Source organism: Macaca fascicularis, chromosome 11, assembly GCF_037993035.2.
Source record: "Macaca fascicularis isolate 582-1 chromosome 11, T2T-MFA8v1.1".
Taxonomy (NCBI): Eukaryota; Metazoa; Chordata; class Mammalia; order Primates; family Cercopithecidae; genus Macaca; species Macaca fascicularis.
Genome location: NC_088385.1, coordinates 6626318 through 6642322, shown reverse-complemented (window position 1 = coordinate 6642322; position 16005 = coordinate 6626318). Strand labels below are relative to the sequence as shown.

General features: G+C 45.5%; 1 protein-coding gene across 4 annotated transcripts in view; it reads left to right on the top strand.

Moving 5' to 3' along the window:
* ANO2 (anoctamin 2) overlaps positions 1-16005 on the top strand; it is a 383296-nt gene that overhangs the window by 206453 nt on the left and 160838 nt on the right. For all 4 annotated transcript variants that reach the window (XM_045364578.2, XM_074006133.1, XM_074006134.1 and 1 more), the window contains one exon: positions 8219-8329. In XM_045364578.2, coding sequence (XP_045220513.2) covers positions 8219-8329 — 111 coding nt within the window. The remainder of the gene's footprint in view (positions 1-8218; positions 8330-16005) is intronic.

Sequence of the window (16005 nt, the reverse complement as noted above, 5' to 3'; positions counted from 1 at the left end):
AGGCGAGAGGTCATCTTGAAATCATAAAGCCAGAGAATCAGGGATGTGTCAGAATGCCCTGGGAGCCTCCTGAGGGCCCAAGGAGAGGCAGGGTGTCAGGTGCTGGTTGTCTTTGATGTCTATGAAAGAAGAAAGAACCACTAAACCTCTGTGGTACAAGCCCGTGCACTGTGTGTGAAACTGGGGAGTTGCGGAGGCGTGAGCTAAGGGAAAGGGGAGGTTCTTCTAGAGCCGTGTTCTGGACAGATGATCTTTAAATAATGCAAATAAATCAGCCTTCCCTCATAGCTCTTCCGAGGACTAGCCCCCGAGTCTCGATGCTGATGAGCCGATGATGGGCGGTGTGTCGTGCTTGCTCCCATGATCTGTTCCCACCATAATTCCCGCTCCTCCCAAAGCAACCCCACTGCCACTCAGCTCTCCTCCCCTCTTCTTTCACTTCCAAGCTCAGCAAGCCCCTCTGTTCTGACCACTAAAATCTTCAAGGCCTCCTGATACCAGGTACCACCATGGATGGGACATCAGGCAGGGACTCTCAATAGTGTGGATATCGTGGGTGAGGGGCTGAGGGCCGTGTCTGGGAGGACCAGGAGGCACTTGCAGTTGCCTGAGTACCCACTTGCAAGGGCTGGCCATAGCAGTAAGGCCACAGCAGTAACGTGGCTGCATGGAACACAAGCCTGCTCCTTACTCTCCTACAGTGATTGCCTTGGACTAGGGACCTGGGGCCTTGTGGCCCTGACACTTTATGAGAGAGAAGTGGAATCCCTAATTGAGTCTCTTCCCAAGCCTGTATGTCCCCACGTCTGTGGCATGTTACCATTTCTTCTCCTTAATGCTCTAGGTAGTCTACTTGCCTTTGAGCAGGTGGGCTGAAGAATGGCAGGACCCGCGGGGCAGCTGCATGGAAAGGAATCTACCAGTGCAGGGTGTGCTGCCTGAAAGTGCTGGAAGGAGAGATGTGATGCTGTAGCCTTTCTCTACCTCCCATGGGTTCTCACTTAATTGCATCCCCATCCCACTCCACCCCATTGCCTTACCATATAATGGGTACATGCACCCACTCTACTCCAGTCCTAAGTATTGAGCATATACCCTGAGACTAATACTATCATGAACTCCGTGGTGAAAGAGAGAATATACATATGCATTCTGCCTTCAGAGAGGATTCAAATTATTTAGGAAGATAAGCAACAGAGAATAGTAAAGACAGTTGCATTTCTTGCAAGAAAATTCCCAAACTGGTCCTTCCAATAGAAAGAACTCTAGAAGTTTGAATGTGGGTGATCTAGTGGGAAAATCTTTGTATTATTGGTCCTGTTTGATTTAGCTGAAATATGTCTCATATACATGAGAGAGACAGAGAGAGACGGAGGTTGGGGGAGATGGGTAGGGTATAGTGCCTACTCCCCTAATGCCATAGAACGTTTCCAAAAAAAGAAGATGCATCCCGGCATCCAAGCCTGTTTAGGCCCAGAGACAAGTTAAGTGTGTCTGCCGAGTAGAGTAGAGGAAGCCCTCACATCTCTCTGTTAGAGGGCAAGTGTAAACATACTCTCTCCATCAGAAAAGCCTCAGTTATAACTCAATACCCTTGAAATCTCTGTAACAAGCCCCTGGCAGGAGTGAGACTATCATCCATTTTTCTTTCTGTAGCCAGGTTTCCTGTTTATCTGTTTAACCCAATGAGCCATGGTGACTTCCTGGGAGGTACATGATTTGAGGAGCTCATGTGCTGGCTGAGAGGGGCCTGGCCAAGACTGGGTTTACCCGGGGCCTAAGGAGACAATCCGGATGGGATCTCCGTGTGAGGTTGCTGCAAGGCTGGTTGGTTCTGTAGTGTGATTGGTGTGCCCCGCATGTGCACAGGCCAGCCTCAACTTTTCCTTTAATGCATTTCTAGTTTGGATTAGCACACATCAATTTCAGTTCAATTCTGAACATGGCCATTAAGCATCCACTACATACTAGGTTTTTGTATGGAATATGGAATTATCTCAGGCATAGTGTCTGATCTCCGAGGGGCTGCATTCAGCAGGGTGCTCTTTGGTCTATAAATATTTAGAATAGAATGGAGAGTGTGCGAGAGAAATTGCTCCGGCTAATGTAGAGAGGAAATTCTTAAAAAATCAGGGTTTTGAAGACTGGTTGGCTTTTAATGGACAGCAAAGGGAAGAAGGGGCGCCCACAAGAAAGAAACAGCAGCAGAAGCCTTGACCTGGGAAAGCGAGGGGTGTAGATAGGCAACAACAAGATATCTTGAAAGTCACGTTGGCTGCAGGGGACAGGGCTCAGTATGCAGTGGTGACAAGGGAAAAGCATAGTCTGGTGACCGGGTCAGGGAGGGTCCTGATTGCTAATCTGTATCTCCCAGGCCATGGGAAGGCATGAAGGTCAGGATAGCAAGGTACGCATGACTTGAACAAGGGTCCTAGGACTTAGATGAAGCATTTAACCCACATTCAAAATGAGGAGTGAGTGGAAGGCAGATGTTACTTGGGCATTGGAGGGAGGGAGGCAGGGGTCCTTGAAAGCCATGATTAGAAGTTTTTTTTTGTTTTTTGTGTTTTTTTTTTTGAGATGGAGTCTCAGTTGCCCAGGCTCGAGTGCAGTGGCGTGATCTCAGCTCACTGCAAGCTCCGCTTCCCAGGTTCGCGCTATTCTCCTGCCTCAGCCTCCTGAGTGGCTGGGGCTACAGGAGCCCGCTGCCACACCCGGCTAATTTTTTTTGTATTTTTAGTAGGGACGGGGTTTCACCATGTTAGCCATGATGGTCTCAATCTCCTGACCTCGTGATGCCGCCCGAAGTTTTTTTCGGTTTTAACCAGACCCCTCCCAGTATCAGGAATACTTGCGAGTCTAGCTGTCTATAACCTTAAGACATCTTTCTTCCCCGTGGTATCCAATAGGAAGCACTTGCTTCCCAGGGGAAAGGAGGGTGCCAGCTGACATACACCAAAGCTTGTGCACCCTCTAGTCCTCCCACCTGGGTGCCTCCAGCAGGTGGGTCACCCCAGGAGGGGTAGAACAAGCAGTAGGGCTTAAGTCCAGCTTGGAAACCAGAGAGAAGCCAGAAGAAGACTGGAGACTGCTTTCTTATGAGGGTGGGGAAGGAAGGCATCTACCAAGTCCAAGAGCCCACCCCCTGGGCCGGTGCAGGTCTGCCTATGGGTGTCCCTGTGGGCATCACCACGGGACTTATTGAAGGACTCCCGTGATCCTGTTTGTCCTTGTTGCAGGGAGATCTGCCAGACCTCCAGAGTTTTATACTCTGAAATGGGATCATCTTCAACTCAGTGGGCCACTCTTACCCATTACCTCCTGTCACATCAGGAATACCCTGGAACTCTTAGAGTGTGGCCTTATCCGAACACAGATATCCTGCCCGCCCATCTCTCTCCCACCCCTCATGTATCACATCAAAGCTTAGATATCCTCAGTGACTTCTTTCTGGTTTCATAGGAAACCAAATCCTCTGCCTACCTTTCTAACCCCAGCTCCTGTCCTTCTCCTTCGTGCTTAGACCTTCCAGCTACCTAGGCCTTCATTCTGTCTCGAGCTCATTCCAGCCTTTGCCCTGGCTGTTCCTGTTGCACAGACTGCTTTTCCCTCAGACTCTGCAAGGCCTGTCTTTTCTCGGCTTTTGCGTCTCAGTGAAAACATTGCCATCTTCAGATTAGCCTCCCGCAGCTCCCCAGTCTGAAGCAGCCATCCTGCTTTATTTCCTCTGCTGTTCTTGTCCTCATCTGCTAGTTTCTCGTTCCTGTGCTGGTTTACTCACTGTAACTTGCCTCTACTTGGAGGTAAGTTCCAGGGAAGGAGGGATCTTGTGTTTAGGACTGGCAGGATAGCCTCAGTGCCTGGAAACAGCTCAGAGTATAGCGGGTGCTTGATGACTCTTGGTTGAAGACATTTGTTGGATGTATCTCTGGACTTACCTCTTTAGATAAGACAAGTGTGGTCCTGAGCAGGCTTGGGTTCTTCCTCCCAGCTGGCTCCTGGGGAGACTGACCAAATGGAAATAGTTCCCAGAGTCTCGGTGGGAGGGGTGATGATCTGTGATGACTTGGCATCAGATTACCCATCCAGTGCTGTTGTGTGTAGGGAACATCAGGAATAAGGCTGATCTGTCCATGGCTGGGTGTGTCAAAGCAGCCCTCCCAGGGGCTGGATTCTGCTCTGGCCAGGAGCTCAGTTGTCCACTTTTGAGGGATTCTGTAACCTCGTCCTACTTGCTTGGCCAGGAGCTCAGTTGTCCACTTCTGAGGGATTCTGTAACCTCGTCCTACTTGCTTGGCCAGGAGCTCAGTTGTCCACTTCTGAGGGATTCTGTAACCTCGTCCTACTTGCTTGGCCAGGAGCTCAGTTGTCCACTTCTGAGGGATTCTGTAACCTCGTCCTACTTGCTTGGCCAGGAGCTCAGTTGTCCACTTCTGAGGGATTCTGTAGCCTCGTCCTACTTGCTTGGCCAGGAGCTCAGTTGTCCACTTCTGAGGGATTCTGTAGCCTCGTCCTACTTGCTTGGCCAGGAGCTCAGTTGTCCACTGCTGAGGGATTCTGTAACCTCGTCCTACTTGCTTGGCCAGGAGCTCAGTTGTCCACTTCTGAGGGATTCTGTAACCTCGTCCTACTTGCTTGGCCAGGAGCTCAGTTGTCCACTTCTGAGGGATTCTGTAACCTCGTCCTACTTGCTTGGCCAGGAGCTCAGTTGTCCACTTCTGAGGGATTCTGTAACCTCGTCCTACTTGCTTGGCCAGGAGCTCAGTTGTCCACTTCTGAGGGATTCTGTAGCCTCGTCCTACTTGCTTGGTCAGGAGCTCAGTTGTCCACTGCTGAGGGATTCTGTAACCTCGTCCTACTTGCTTGGCCAGGAGCTCAGTTGTCCACTTCTGAGGGATTCTGTAACCTCGTCCTACTTGCTTGGCCAGGAGCTCAGTTGTCCACTTCTGAGGGATTCTGTAACCTCGTCCTACTTGCTTGGCCAGGAGCTCAGTTGTCCACTTCTGAGGGATTCTGTAGCCTCGTCCTACTTGCTTGGCCAGGAGCTCAGTTGTCCACTTCTGAGGGATTCTGTAACCTCGTCCTACTTGCTTGGCCAGGAGCTCAGTTGTCCACTGCTGAGGGATTCTGTAACCTCGTCCTACTTGCTTGGCCAGGAGCTCAGTTGTCCACTGCTGAGGGATTCTGTAACCTCGTCCTACTTGCTTGGCCAGGAGCTCAGTTGTCCACTTCTGAGGGATTCTGTAGCCTCGTCCTACTTGCTTGGCCAGGAGCTCAGTTGTCCACTTCTGAGGGATTCTGTAACCTCGTCCTACTTGCTTGGCCAGGAGCTCAGTTGTCCACTTCTGAGGGATTCTGTAACCTCGTCCTACTTGCTTGGCCAGGAGCTCAGTTGTCCACTTCTGAGGGATTCTGTAACCTCGTCCTACTTGCTTGGCCAGGAGCTCAGTTGTCCACTTCTGAGGGATTCTGTAACCTCGTCCTACTTGCTTGGCCAGGAGCTCAGTTGTCCACTTCTGAGGGATTCTGTAACCTCGTCCTACTTGCTTGGCCAGGAGCTCAGTTGTCCACTTCTGAGGGATTCTGTAACCTCGTCCTACTTGCTTGGCCAGGAGCTCAGTTGTCCACTTCTGAGGGATTCTGTAACCTCGTCCTACTTGCTTGGCCAGGAGCTCAGTTGTCCACTTCTGAGGGATTCTGTAACCTCGTCCTACTTGCTTGGCCAGGAGCTCAGTTGTCCACTTCTGAGGGATTCTGTAACCTCGTCCTACTTGCTTGGCTGCAAACAGGGAGGTCCTTGTCAGGCCTGCTTCAGCGGAGTGCAGCGCAGCCTGTCTCTTCCTTGAGTTTCACATTCCTGTCTGAGTGCTTAGGAAGCTAGGCTTGCTTTAAAAAGATGAGAGTTATGGCCAGGTGGAGTGCCTCATGCCTGTAATCCCAGCACTTTGGGAGGCCGAGGTGGGCGGATCACCTGAGGTTAGGAGTTCAAGACCAGCTTGATCAACATGATGAAACCCTGTCTCTACTAAAAACACAAAAAAATCAGCTGGGCCTGGTGGCATGTGCCTGCAGTCCCAGCTACTCCAGAGGCTGAGGCAGGAGAATCGCTTGAGCCCAGAAGGTGGAGGTTGCAGTGAGCCGAGATCATGCCACAGCAGTCCAGCCTGGGCAGCCCAGCGAGACTCTGTCTCAAAAAGAAAAAAAAGATGAGGCAGCTCTGAACTGAGGCCCAGTGTGGGGGGAGGTAAGCCACAGCCACACCTAGAGGGATTCAAGCCAACTCCTCTATGTCCTGCCACATCATGCCCTGGAAAGCCAGAGATAATCAGAAACATCCTGCCGGTCAGCTGGGGGTGCCTCCCTTAGCCCCTGTGCGGGGTGTGAAAGGGGAAAGCCTCCTCTGGCTTGAAGAGATTTAGAACCCATGTTCTTCTGGAACTCACTGAAAGATACTGCTACAGTTTGTAATTAAAATCTCCCATTGGAATAATGTAGAAGTAAAGCAACCAAATTTCAGAGGCCACGGGGGACAACCTCAAACCATAGTTCTCAAAGTATTTCTGCAGGTTATTAATTGTTACAGGCAAAAGTTGCTCTGTGGGAAATGATGGGCTTAGGAAAATTAAGCAAGTGTCTTGACAGTAGCACTCTTCAGAGTTTTTAATATGCTCATTGTGACTCTCAGAAAGTCGATACATTATAGTGTTTTCCAGTGTTTTAGACCTTGGAGTCCTTTTTTAGCTGAAATTCTCTTGGCACACACATTAGCAAATGCTGTGTTGGAGAACGGATGAAGGTGAGAGACAAAATCAAGTGCACTTTACAAGCATTTAGAGATTTCTGTGTGTTGTGCATGGTGCCAAGTACTGTGCAAAACACAGAATAATACAGAGCAGGTAGCTGATCTTTATGTTAGGGTAAGAAGCCTCTCACATGCAAAACAGCTAGGAAACAATAAAAGAAAAATACGTAATGAAGAGCTGCAATGTGTGGTATAAGCTATAAAAGTCTAGGAATTCAGAGAGGGAGGAGACCCCACCTGGTAGGTATGTTGCAACAGTTGGAGAAGGCCTCCTGGAAGGGGTGGGACTGACGTCCCCTTGGAGAATGGGTGACGATGGAATGGCACCACCTGCTGTTGTTTTAGTTATGCTTGTTAGTCACTTACATGGTCTGTCCTCTCCTGCATCGTGGTATGTCTTAGGAAAGCCAGAGAGAGGTCAAGAGCCTGGCCTGTTGACCTTTGGAATCTCTGACATATGGACAGGGATAAGGACATGTGTGTTCCCTGAATAGCAGAGCCCACTGTGAGCCAGTACCTGAATCCCTGCCCAGGAGTTATCAATAAACGATGCAGAAACATGAAGTCCTCACACCTGTAGATGTTTGTTCTTGAGCTGGAAACCGTAAGGAAGACCCGCCAATGAGGCCAGGTGTACACAGTTAAATTTTCTTTGAAGTGAGTCATGCATCTTCCTGCCCCAGCATCTGCACTGATTTGACCATGGTCCTCTGGATTAGTTAGGTGCTCTTTCCCATGCCTGGTGACTCACGATTCAGGTTTGTGTTGCTGAATGGCCCAGTGAGGTCTCTTGAGCATTGCTGTACTTGCCAATGAGTTACTCACCGAGGCTGTACAGGAAACAGGTCCAGGCAAGTGAATTTTAAGATTCCCTATGGCCACCCTTGACTTTGATGTTTATTGGTCGCCATTTTAGCTCAGAGAATAATGGAGCAGGGAAGGAGTTTTGTTGTTGCCCTCACTCCCAGCTGTGGGGCACATCTGTTTCTCCAGCTGGGAGCTGGCTTGTTGAAAGTTAGAAGTTTGAGGTCTGACAATAGTTGGTGGGATGACCAGGGATATCCCTCTGCCTCTGGTGAAACGGCTCTGCAAAGTACTGGGCCTCTCTTCATATCAATCATCTAGTTAACATTTCCTCTCTCTTTTCTCAACACCGGCGCTATCCCCAGGAACGTGCCCAGGTTTGGTTTTCAGTGTGACAACGAGTATTGTGTGTCCCTTGTCTCTTCCTCACGTTGTGTTCTTATGTTAGATTGTGACGTCTAGATGCCTTGTGATTGTGTTTGGTGTGGCAGTTCATATCCAATAGCGTCCAATCCTAAACGCTGATGTTAGTGTACATGTGTCTGGTTATAACCCACAGGCCAAGGCCATTCTTCCTTTCGTTTACTAACCACTCTCTGCTCTTTGGTTTAGGAACATTCCAGGCCTGAGTATGAAACCAAAGTTCGAGAGAAAATGCTAAAGGAGAGCAACAAGTCGGCTGTCCAGAAATTGGAAACAAACACTACGGAGTCTGGCCACGAGGTACGAGGCTGCCCTCGTTGCTCACGGTCCCCTTTACTTGTTGAGATCCTGTTGTCATTTTGTTTGGCACACCTTACTGAAGGGAGACTGGGCCTGAGAAAGGGTTGATGTGGGGCAGGATGGGATGAGAACATGACATCTCACATTGTCCTGCAGCCAGAGATCGTTGGCAATGGGCTTTCGCGATGACTTGACTGCTCTTTCCCGGGTGGTGCTGTCTGGTCAAAATGGGAGGGCAGGTTGGAGGAGAAGCAGTTCAGGCCTGGTTCCTACCATCATCTAAAGTTTGAATAATAGTAACATTTGGCCGTGCACGGTGGCTCAAGCCTGTAATCCCAGCACTTTGGGAGGCCGAGACGGGCGGATCACGAGGTCAGGAGATCGAGACCATCCTGGCTAACATGGTGAAACCCCGTCTCTACTAAAAAATACAAAAAACTAGCCGGGCGAGGTGGTGGGCGCCTGTAGTCCCAGCTACTCGGGAGGCTGAGGCAGGAGAATGGCGGGAACCCGGGAGGCGGAGCTTGCAGTGAGCTGAGATCCGGCCACTGCACTCCAGCCTGGGCGACCGAGCGAGACTCTGTCTCAAAAGAATTAAAAAAAAAAAAAAAAAAATAGTAACATTTAACATTTAATACCCCACCATAGCAACCGCCACCACGCCTAATCCTTATGGAATGCTTGCTCTATGTTAGACACTGTTCTAAATGTGCTGCATTATCTCACAATAAGTCTGCGAGGCTGGTACTATTGCTATGTAAATGAAGACTCATGAAAAAAGTTATGTCCACAGATTAAGTCATTTGCCAGAGGTCACACAGCCAGTAAATCATTGGTGGATCTGGGATTCCAAGGCAGGTCTGTTAGTCTGTGCACCTAACCACTATGACATACAGCCTTCAACTGCAATGGGAAAAATCAAAGGATGAAGCAAGAAATGGCTCTTAGGGCCTGCAGAGGCAAATTCATGCCTATATTTGCTCAAGCTACTCACACAATGTTCCTTACATTTCATTTTATCTCGGTGGGCCTCCAAAAGTGGATACGTGATTTTGACCGTGTCCTCTGAGTCATGTCTCTGAGTTTCATGGTGGCATGTAGTCATTAAAACAGAGCTTCGGAATGTGTGCTGTGGTTCGTAAAAATACTGAGTATGTATGCTGAGGGGACATGGGGATGCTCTTTGGGATACCTGTCTCTGTGTGCCACCCGTCTTTGAAAGCAGTGGTTGAGGGGTGCAGGGAGAGAGAGAGAAAGAGTTTATGACTTTCTTAATCTGGTTCTTGAAAAAAAAAAATCCACTAGATTGAAAATCTGTTGCTTTTAGATGTGTCTTTTCTCCATCTTGGATTTGAATTCAAATTTCATTTCATTTCACGTTCTTTAAGTTGGAACCATTCATGTTAACATGCAAATTTATGCAAGCATCAAAACAGAAGAATGTGGTGTTTTCGAGCCCAAAATACTGGCACTTTTTTTTTTCTTTTAAGAAAACAGAACTTAAACAGAACAGAGAGGGTGGCCCTCTGAGTTATTTTTTTTCCTAGACGACGACCAAGTCCAAGACCACCAATTATTCAGGGAAATAATGAATTCATTCTTAGGAAAGACTCGTCATCACTGCCACCCTCATCAGAAAGCAAGCATTCTGTGTTCTGTCAGCTTCAGCAACGCCATGCAAACTTCTTTCTCTACCCCATAGCAGTATACAATGGATAATTTCATGGAAATCACATGTAACTTTTATTGACCACTGACTCATTTAATTTTAATTCCATAGACGGGAATGCCAAGGAGCTGGAATTGCGTACACTGAGGCTGTGGTTCTAATATAAACATTGCTTGGGTATATATGCATGATTGGTCAAATAACTTTCAGGAACCATGAATAATTAAAAAACATCTGAATGCATTATGAATGATGCATATGTTTATGTTTTAGCATTCAACATCTATTTTCATTACACTGTTGAGAACGCAAAGCTCAAAGCAGCTAATGCTTTATGGGCAGTGGGGGGAGATGACCTTCTCCGATGAGCAGTGTAAGATAAAAATGGCCTAGAATTTGATTGTCAGGGTCCTTCTTGTGTTCCCTCCGTTTCTTCAACATTGCAAATGATCCTGTTCTTGCCAAATCCAGCCATAGGTGGGAGATACAGATGGACGCTGCTCTTGTCTGCAGGAAGAGTTTTAGTCAATACCCGCTGCATAGCATTGCTGCAGGGGCACCATTGCATGTGGAATATTTAGGAAAGGCACCTTCTTCTGAGGAATAGACAGGGACTACAGAATCAAATTCTAGCTGATGGTCTTGGATGTGCTTGTTTCACCCCAGAAGATCACCTTGGTTCTGCCTTCACGGTAACCCTGATGCTGCATATCCCCACCTCTCCTAACTTTCCTTCCTGCTGAATGGTAAAAAGCTACCATTTACTGATGCCCAGAGTTGTGCAGGAATTTGCTTAAGACCACATAGCTAGTTGTGTGGAAGGTGGTAATCAAACCCAGCTCTGCCTGATCCCCAAGACCTATTTGCTTTTTTTTTTTTTTTTTTAAATTTTAAAGATACCAAGTCCATTTACTTTTTAAGCATTTTTATTGAGATTTAATTTTATACACTAAAATTCACCCATTTAAAGTGTACAATTCAATGGTTTTTAGCATATTCACAGATTTGTGCAATTATCTACACAATTTATGTTGAAAACCTTTTTATTATCCTAGAAAGAAACCCTGTACCCAATAGTTGCCAAGCCGTGGGTAACAACTAATCTACTTTCTGTCTCTATAGATTTGCCTATTTTGGACTTTCTTGTAAATGGTATTGTAGAATATGCGGTCCTCAGCTTCTTTCACTTAGCAATATTTTTTTAAGCATTCATTCATGTTGTAGCATATATCAGTACCTCATTCTTTTTTATTGCCAAATAATATTCCGTATTTTGGATTTGATTCATTTTATTTATCAGTGCAGTTGATGGACATTTGGGTGGTCTCCATCTTTGGGCTACTATGAATAATGCTGCAATGGATGTTTGTGTACCAGCTTTTTTTTTTTCTCTTGAGTATATACCTAGGAGTAGAATTGCTGGGTCATATGGTAACTCTATGTTTAACATTTTAAAGAACTGCCATGCTATTTTTCCAAAGTGGCTATATTATTTTACATTCCAACCAGCTATTTATGAGGTTTCCAGCATCTCCATATCCTCACCAATGCTTATCATCTGTTTTTTAAATTTTATCCATCCCAGTGGTGTGACGTGGTATTTCACTGTAGTTTTAACTTGCATTTCCCTGATGACTAATGATGTGAACGTCTTTTCATGGGTTTTTTGGTCATTTGCATGTCGTCTTTGGAAAAATATTTATTCAAATCCTTTGCCTCTTAAAAATATTGGGTTAATTGGCTTTTGATTATCAGGTTATAAGAGTTATTTATATATTTGGAATATATGAAGTTCTTTATATATTTGGGATATATGAAGTTCTTTATATATTTGGAATACCAATCTTATCAAATAATATGATGTAGAAATAGTTTCTTTAATTCTGTAGATTGTCTTTTCACTTTATTGATGATATTATTTGAAGCACAAGTTTTAAATTTTGAAGTAGTTCAATTTATCTAATTTTGTCACTTATGCTTTTGTGCTATATCTAAGAAACCGTTGCCTAATCCAATGTCATTAAGAGATTTCTAATTTTTCCTCTAAGAATTTTATAGTTTTAACACTTGCAGTTAGGCCTATGATCCATTTTGAGTTCATGTTTGGGTGTGATTAAAGGAGGGGATTCAAATGTATTTTTCTGCATGTGGGTATTCAGTTGTCCCAGCACCATGTGTTGAACAGACTGTTTCCTTACTGGATTATCCTGACACCTTATCAAAAGTCAATTGACCACAAATGTAAGAGTTTATTCCCGGACATCAATTCGATTCCATTGATCTATATGTCTGTTCTTATGTAATATCACCCTATCTTGATTGCTCTGCTTATATAGTAAGTTTTGAAATTGGGGGTATGCGTCCTCTGACTTTGTACTTTTTTTTCAAAATTGTTTTGACAATTCTGGGTGCTTTGCATTTCCATATGAACTTCATGACTAGCTTGTCCATGTCTATAAGAAAGCAAGCTGGGATTTTGGTAGGGATTGAGTTGAATCTACACACTAATTTTGGAAGAATTGCCATCTTGGCAATAGTAAGTCTTCTATACTGTGGCATATCTTTCTATTTATGTAGACCTTTTATTTTTTCAACAATGTTTTATAGTTTTTGGTGTACACATCTTGTACATACTTTGTTAAATTTATTGATAATTATTTTTATTTTTTTGATGCTATTGAAAATATAGTTGTCTTGATTTTATTTTTGGATTGCTCATTGCCAGTATATAGAAATATAATTGATTTTTCTATATTGATCTTGTATCCCACAACTTTTCTGAACTCATTTATTAGCTCTAATAATTTTTAATGGATTGCTTAGGATTTTCTATTTGTGAGATCATGTCATCTGTGAATAGCAATAGTTTTACTTCTTTTTTCCAATCTGGATATATTTTGTCCCTGCTCCCTCCACCCATTTCCTGATTGCCCTGATTAGAATCTCCTGTACAATGCTGAATAGAAGTGGTGAGGCCGGGCACGTTGGCTCACACCTGTAATCCCAGCACTTTGGGAGGCTGAGGCGGGTGGATCACGAGGTCAAGAGATCGAGACCATCCTGGCTAACACGGTGAAACACTGTCTCTACTAAAAATGCAAAACATTAGCCAGATGCGGTGGCGGGCACCTGTAGTCCCAGCTTCTCGGGAGGCTGAACCAGGAGAATGGTATGAACCCAGGAGGCAGAGCTGGCAGTGAGCTGAGACCACGCCATTGCCCTCCAGCCTGGTTGACAGAGCGAGACTCTGTCTCAAAAAAAAAAAAAAAAAAAAAAGTGGTGAGAATGGACTTCCTTGCTTTGTTTTTGATCACAGGAGAAAAAAAATTTAGTCTTTCACCATTAAGTCTCATGTTAGCTGTAGGCCATTGCTTTTTTTTTTTTTTTTTTTTTGGTTTGTTTTAAACTCTCTCTAGAAGGTTTCCCTCTAAGGCCATTCTTGCATTGCTATAAATAAAGACTGAGTAATTTATTAAAAACAGAGGTTTAATTGGCTCATGTTTCTGTAGGGTTTAGAAAAGGCATGGTGCTGGTATCTTCTTGGCTTCTAAGGAGGCTTCAGGAAGTTTATAATCATTGTGGAAGGTGAAGGGGGAGCAGGCACGTCACATACTGAAAGCAGGAGTGAGAAAGAGGAGTGAGTTATAGGGGAGGTGGTGCCACACACTTTTAAATGACCAGATCTCACAGGAACTCACTGACCTTTGCAAAGACAGCACCAAGCCATGAGGGATCCACCCCCATGATCCAAACACCTCCCACCAGTCTCCACCTCCAGCACTGAGGATTACAATTCAACATGAGATTTGGGTGGGAACAAGTATCCAAACTGTATCAGCTTCCCTGAGAACAATTCACGTCACATGTACATGACGCCGATCTGAAATGAAATATTCTGTACTGTCATGAGGTGATAACCGTATATTAGGACGCTGGGGTAGGAGTTATGGTACCATGACCAGGCAGCTGAGCCTTGTGGGTGTCTTCCACCTCAGCTGTCATGCAGGGAGAGTAGATGACACAGCCTCCCCAGGTCTGAGAGTCAGCAGTTTTCTTTGCTGATATGCAGAGATGATGTTGGTCATCAATCCATTGGTTTGGGGGATTGGACCGTCCCTTATTTATTTATATGGTAGTAACTTGGATCTTATACCTTCTCTTATTGATTTTCAAGGATGCGGGCATAGGAGGATGTTAACAATGATAAAATTTAAGCAACATTTATGGAGTGCTTATTGTATGTAATGTGCAAAGCTTTACAGGTATTATTTCCGTTAAGGCTTAAAACCGTTAGGATCCCCAACTCACAGATGAGAAGACTGAGGTCTATAGGGGACATAAGTTGATCAGTGTGAATACGTGGTAGAGCCAGAATCCAAGCCAGGTAGTCTGACTCAAAAGCAATGCTTTTAACCTCTTGGCTTCTGTGTCTGCTGAAAGTTTTCCTTCAACGGATCCTCAAACACTCCTAAAAAGTCAGGTTTGATTCTTCTTTCCTAAACTAAAGGCAGAAAGACTGTGGTATTCACTGGAAAGATGGGTGAGAGACAAACTCGCTACCCTACATTAGTGGTTTTGTTTAAATTTTAGTGGGGTGATGCTCTATTTCCACTGAGGACAACAGTGGGGAGAATTAGCTCAGTTTACAGCTAGAGGTTCAAAAGACCGTAGGGAAAATTCGGGAATATAAATATAGGCATAGATTGTGTTTTCAAGAAAGAATACTGAGTCTGGAACTTTTAACAAAAGAATAGCCTGAATTTTTTTTTTTTTTTCCTAAATTAGCTTGAATCTTTTCTAGACTGCTCTGTGCTGGACACATTTGGAGGTTTTCTTAAGTTTCCTGCAGGGCACCATGTCTCTCTGTTCCTACAAGATGGTAAAGCTCTAAGTTGAGTGCGGATGGCAAGGTGCTGGAGCTGGCAGGTTGAGGAGCGGTGCTGGTCTTTGCCTCTCATCCCTGTAGTCTTTCACTCAGTGCTTTCTCAGCCCGTGCCTCCTTTGCTTCCAATAAACTTTGTATTAGTTAGAGTACAGTAAGAAGACAAAACTCATGCTATGTGGGTCAGTAGAGGGACAATACAAAGAGCTAATTCTAAAGGTGTTAGAAGAAGGGATGTTGAGCCAAGCAGGACAGTGAGCCAATAGAGAGATTAGCATGGCAGGAAGTGCACACCACCTTAGGGCTACAAGGACAGGAGTGGAGATGGTCTTACCAGAGCCCAGGAGCCAGGACCACGCAGTGGGAGCTGGAATCCCAGAGGAGATGGCATCTGAAGCAGATAGAAAAAGTGAACGAGAAATACCCTGGATTTCCCTCTTCAGCCTCCCAGGCTCCCATCATTACCTCCCATTGGCCAGACCTAATCAAAAGTCAATTGATGAGTTGTTCCAGGAAATAGAGTTTTTGGGGTCAGTGCCCCGCAGCACGGACCAGAGGAAAGAAACAGTGGAATCTATCTGAGAGCAACCGGCAGAGCGCTGGCATGAAAGTCCAGGCAATAAGTCGATGTAACCTTAGAACCCACTAGTCACAAATCATTTGCAAGTGGGGTCCTTGGTTGGAGGTTGGAGAGGCTATTGGGGAAGAGAAATAAAAATTTGACAAGAAGCACAGGAATGTTCACCACTGACATAATAAATAAATACACCAGTGGTCAGTTTTTCAGGCCATTCCTGAACTGTTGAGAGTGTGTGAGTGAGCAGGTGTGTGAGAGTGAGTCAGTGGCATGAGCATGTGTGAGATTGTGTTCGTGTGTACGTGTGTGTGGGTGTGTGAGAGTGTGCCAGTGGTGTGAGATTGTGTTAGTTTGTGTGTGTGTGTGAGAGAGGGAGACAAGGAGAGGGAGGGTGCCTGAGTGATGGTGTCATTGGAGTGACACAGATGGGCTCAGATAACGGGAGGCTTCGAAGAGGAGCAAAAATACATTTTTGTGTCAAGATGCAAAGAACGTGAATAAGTAGAGTTGGGGGGCTGATGGCAAATGTGGGTTTCATACTCCTGTGA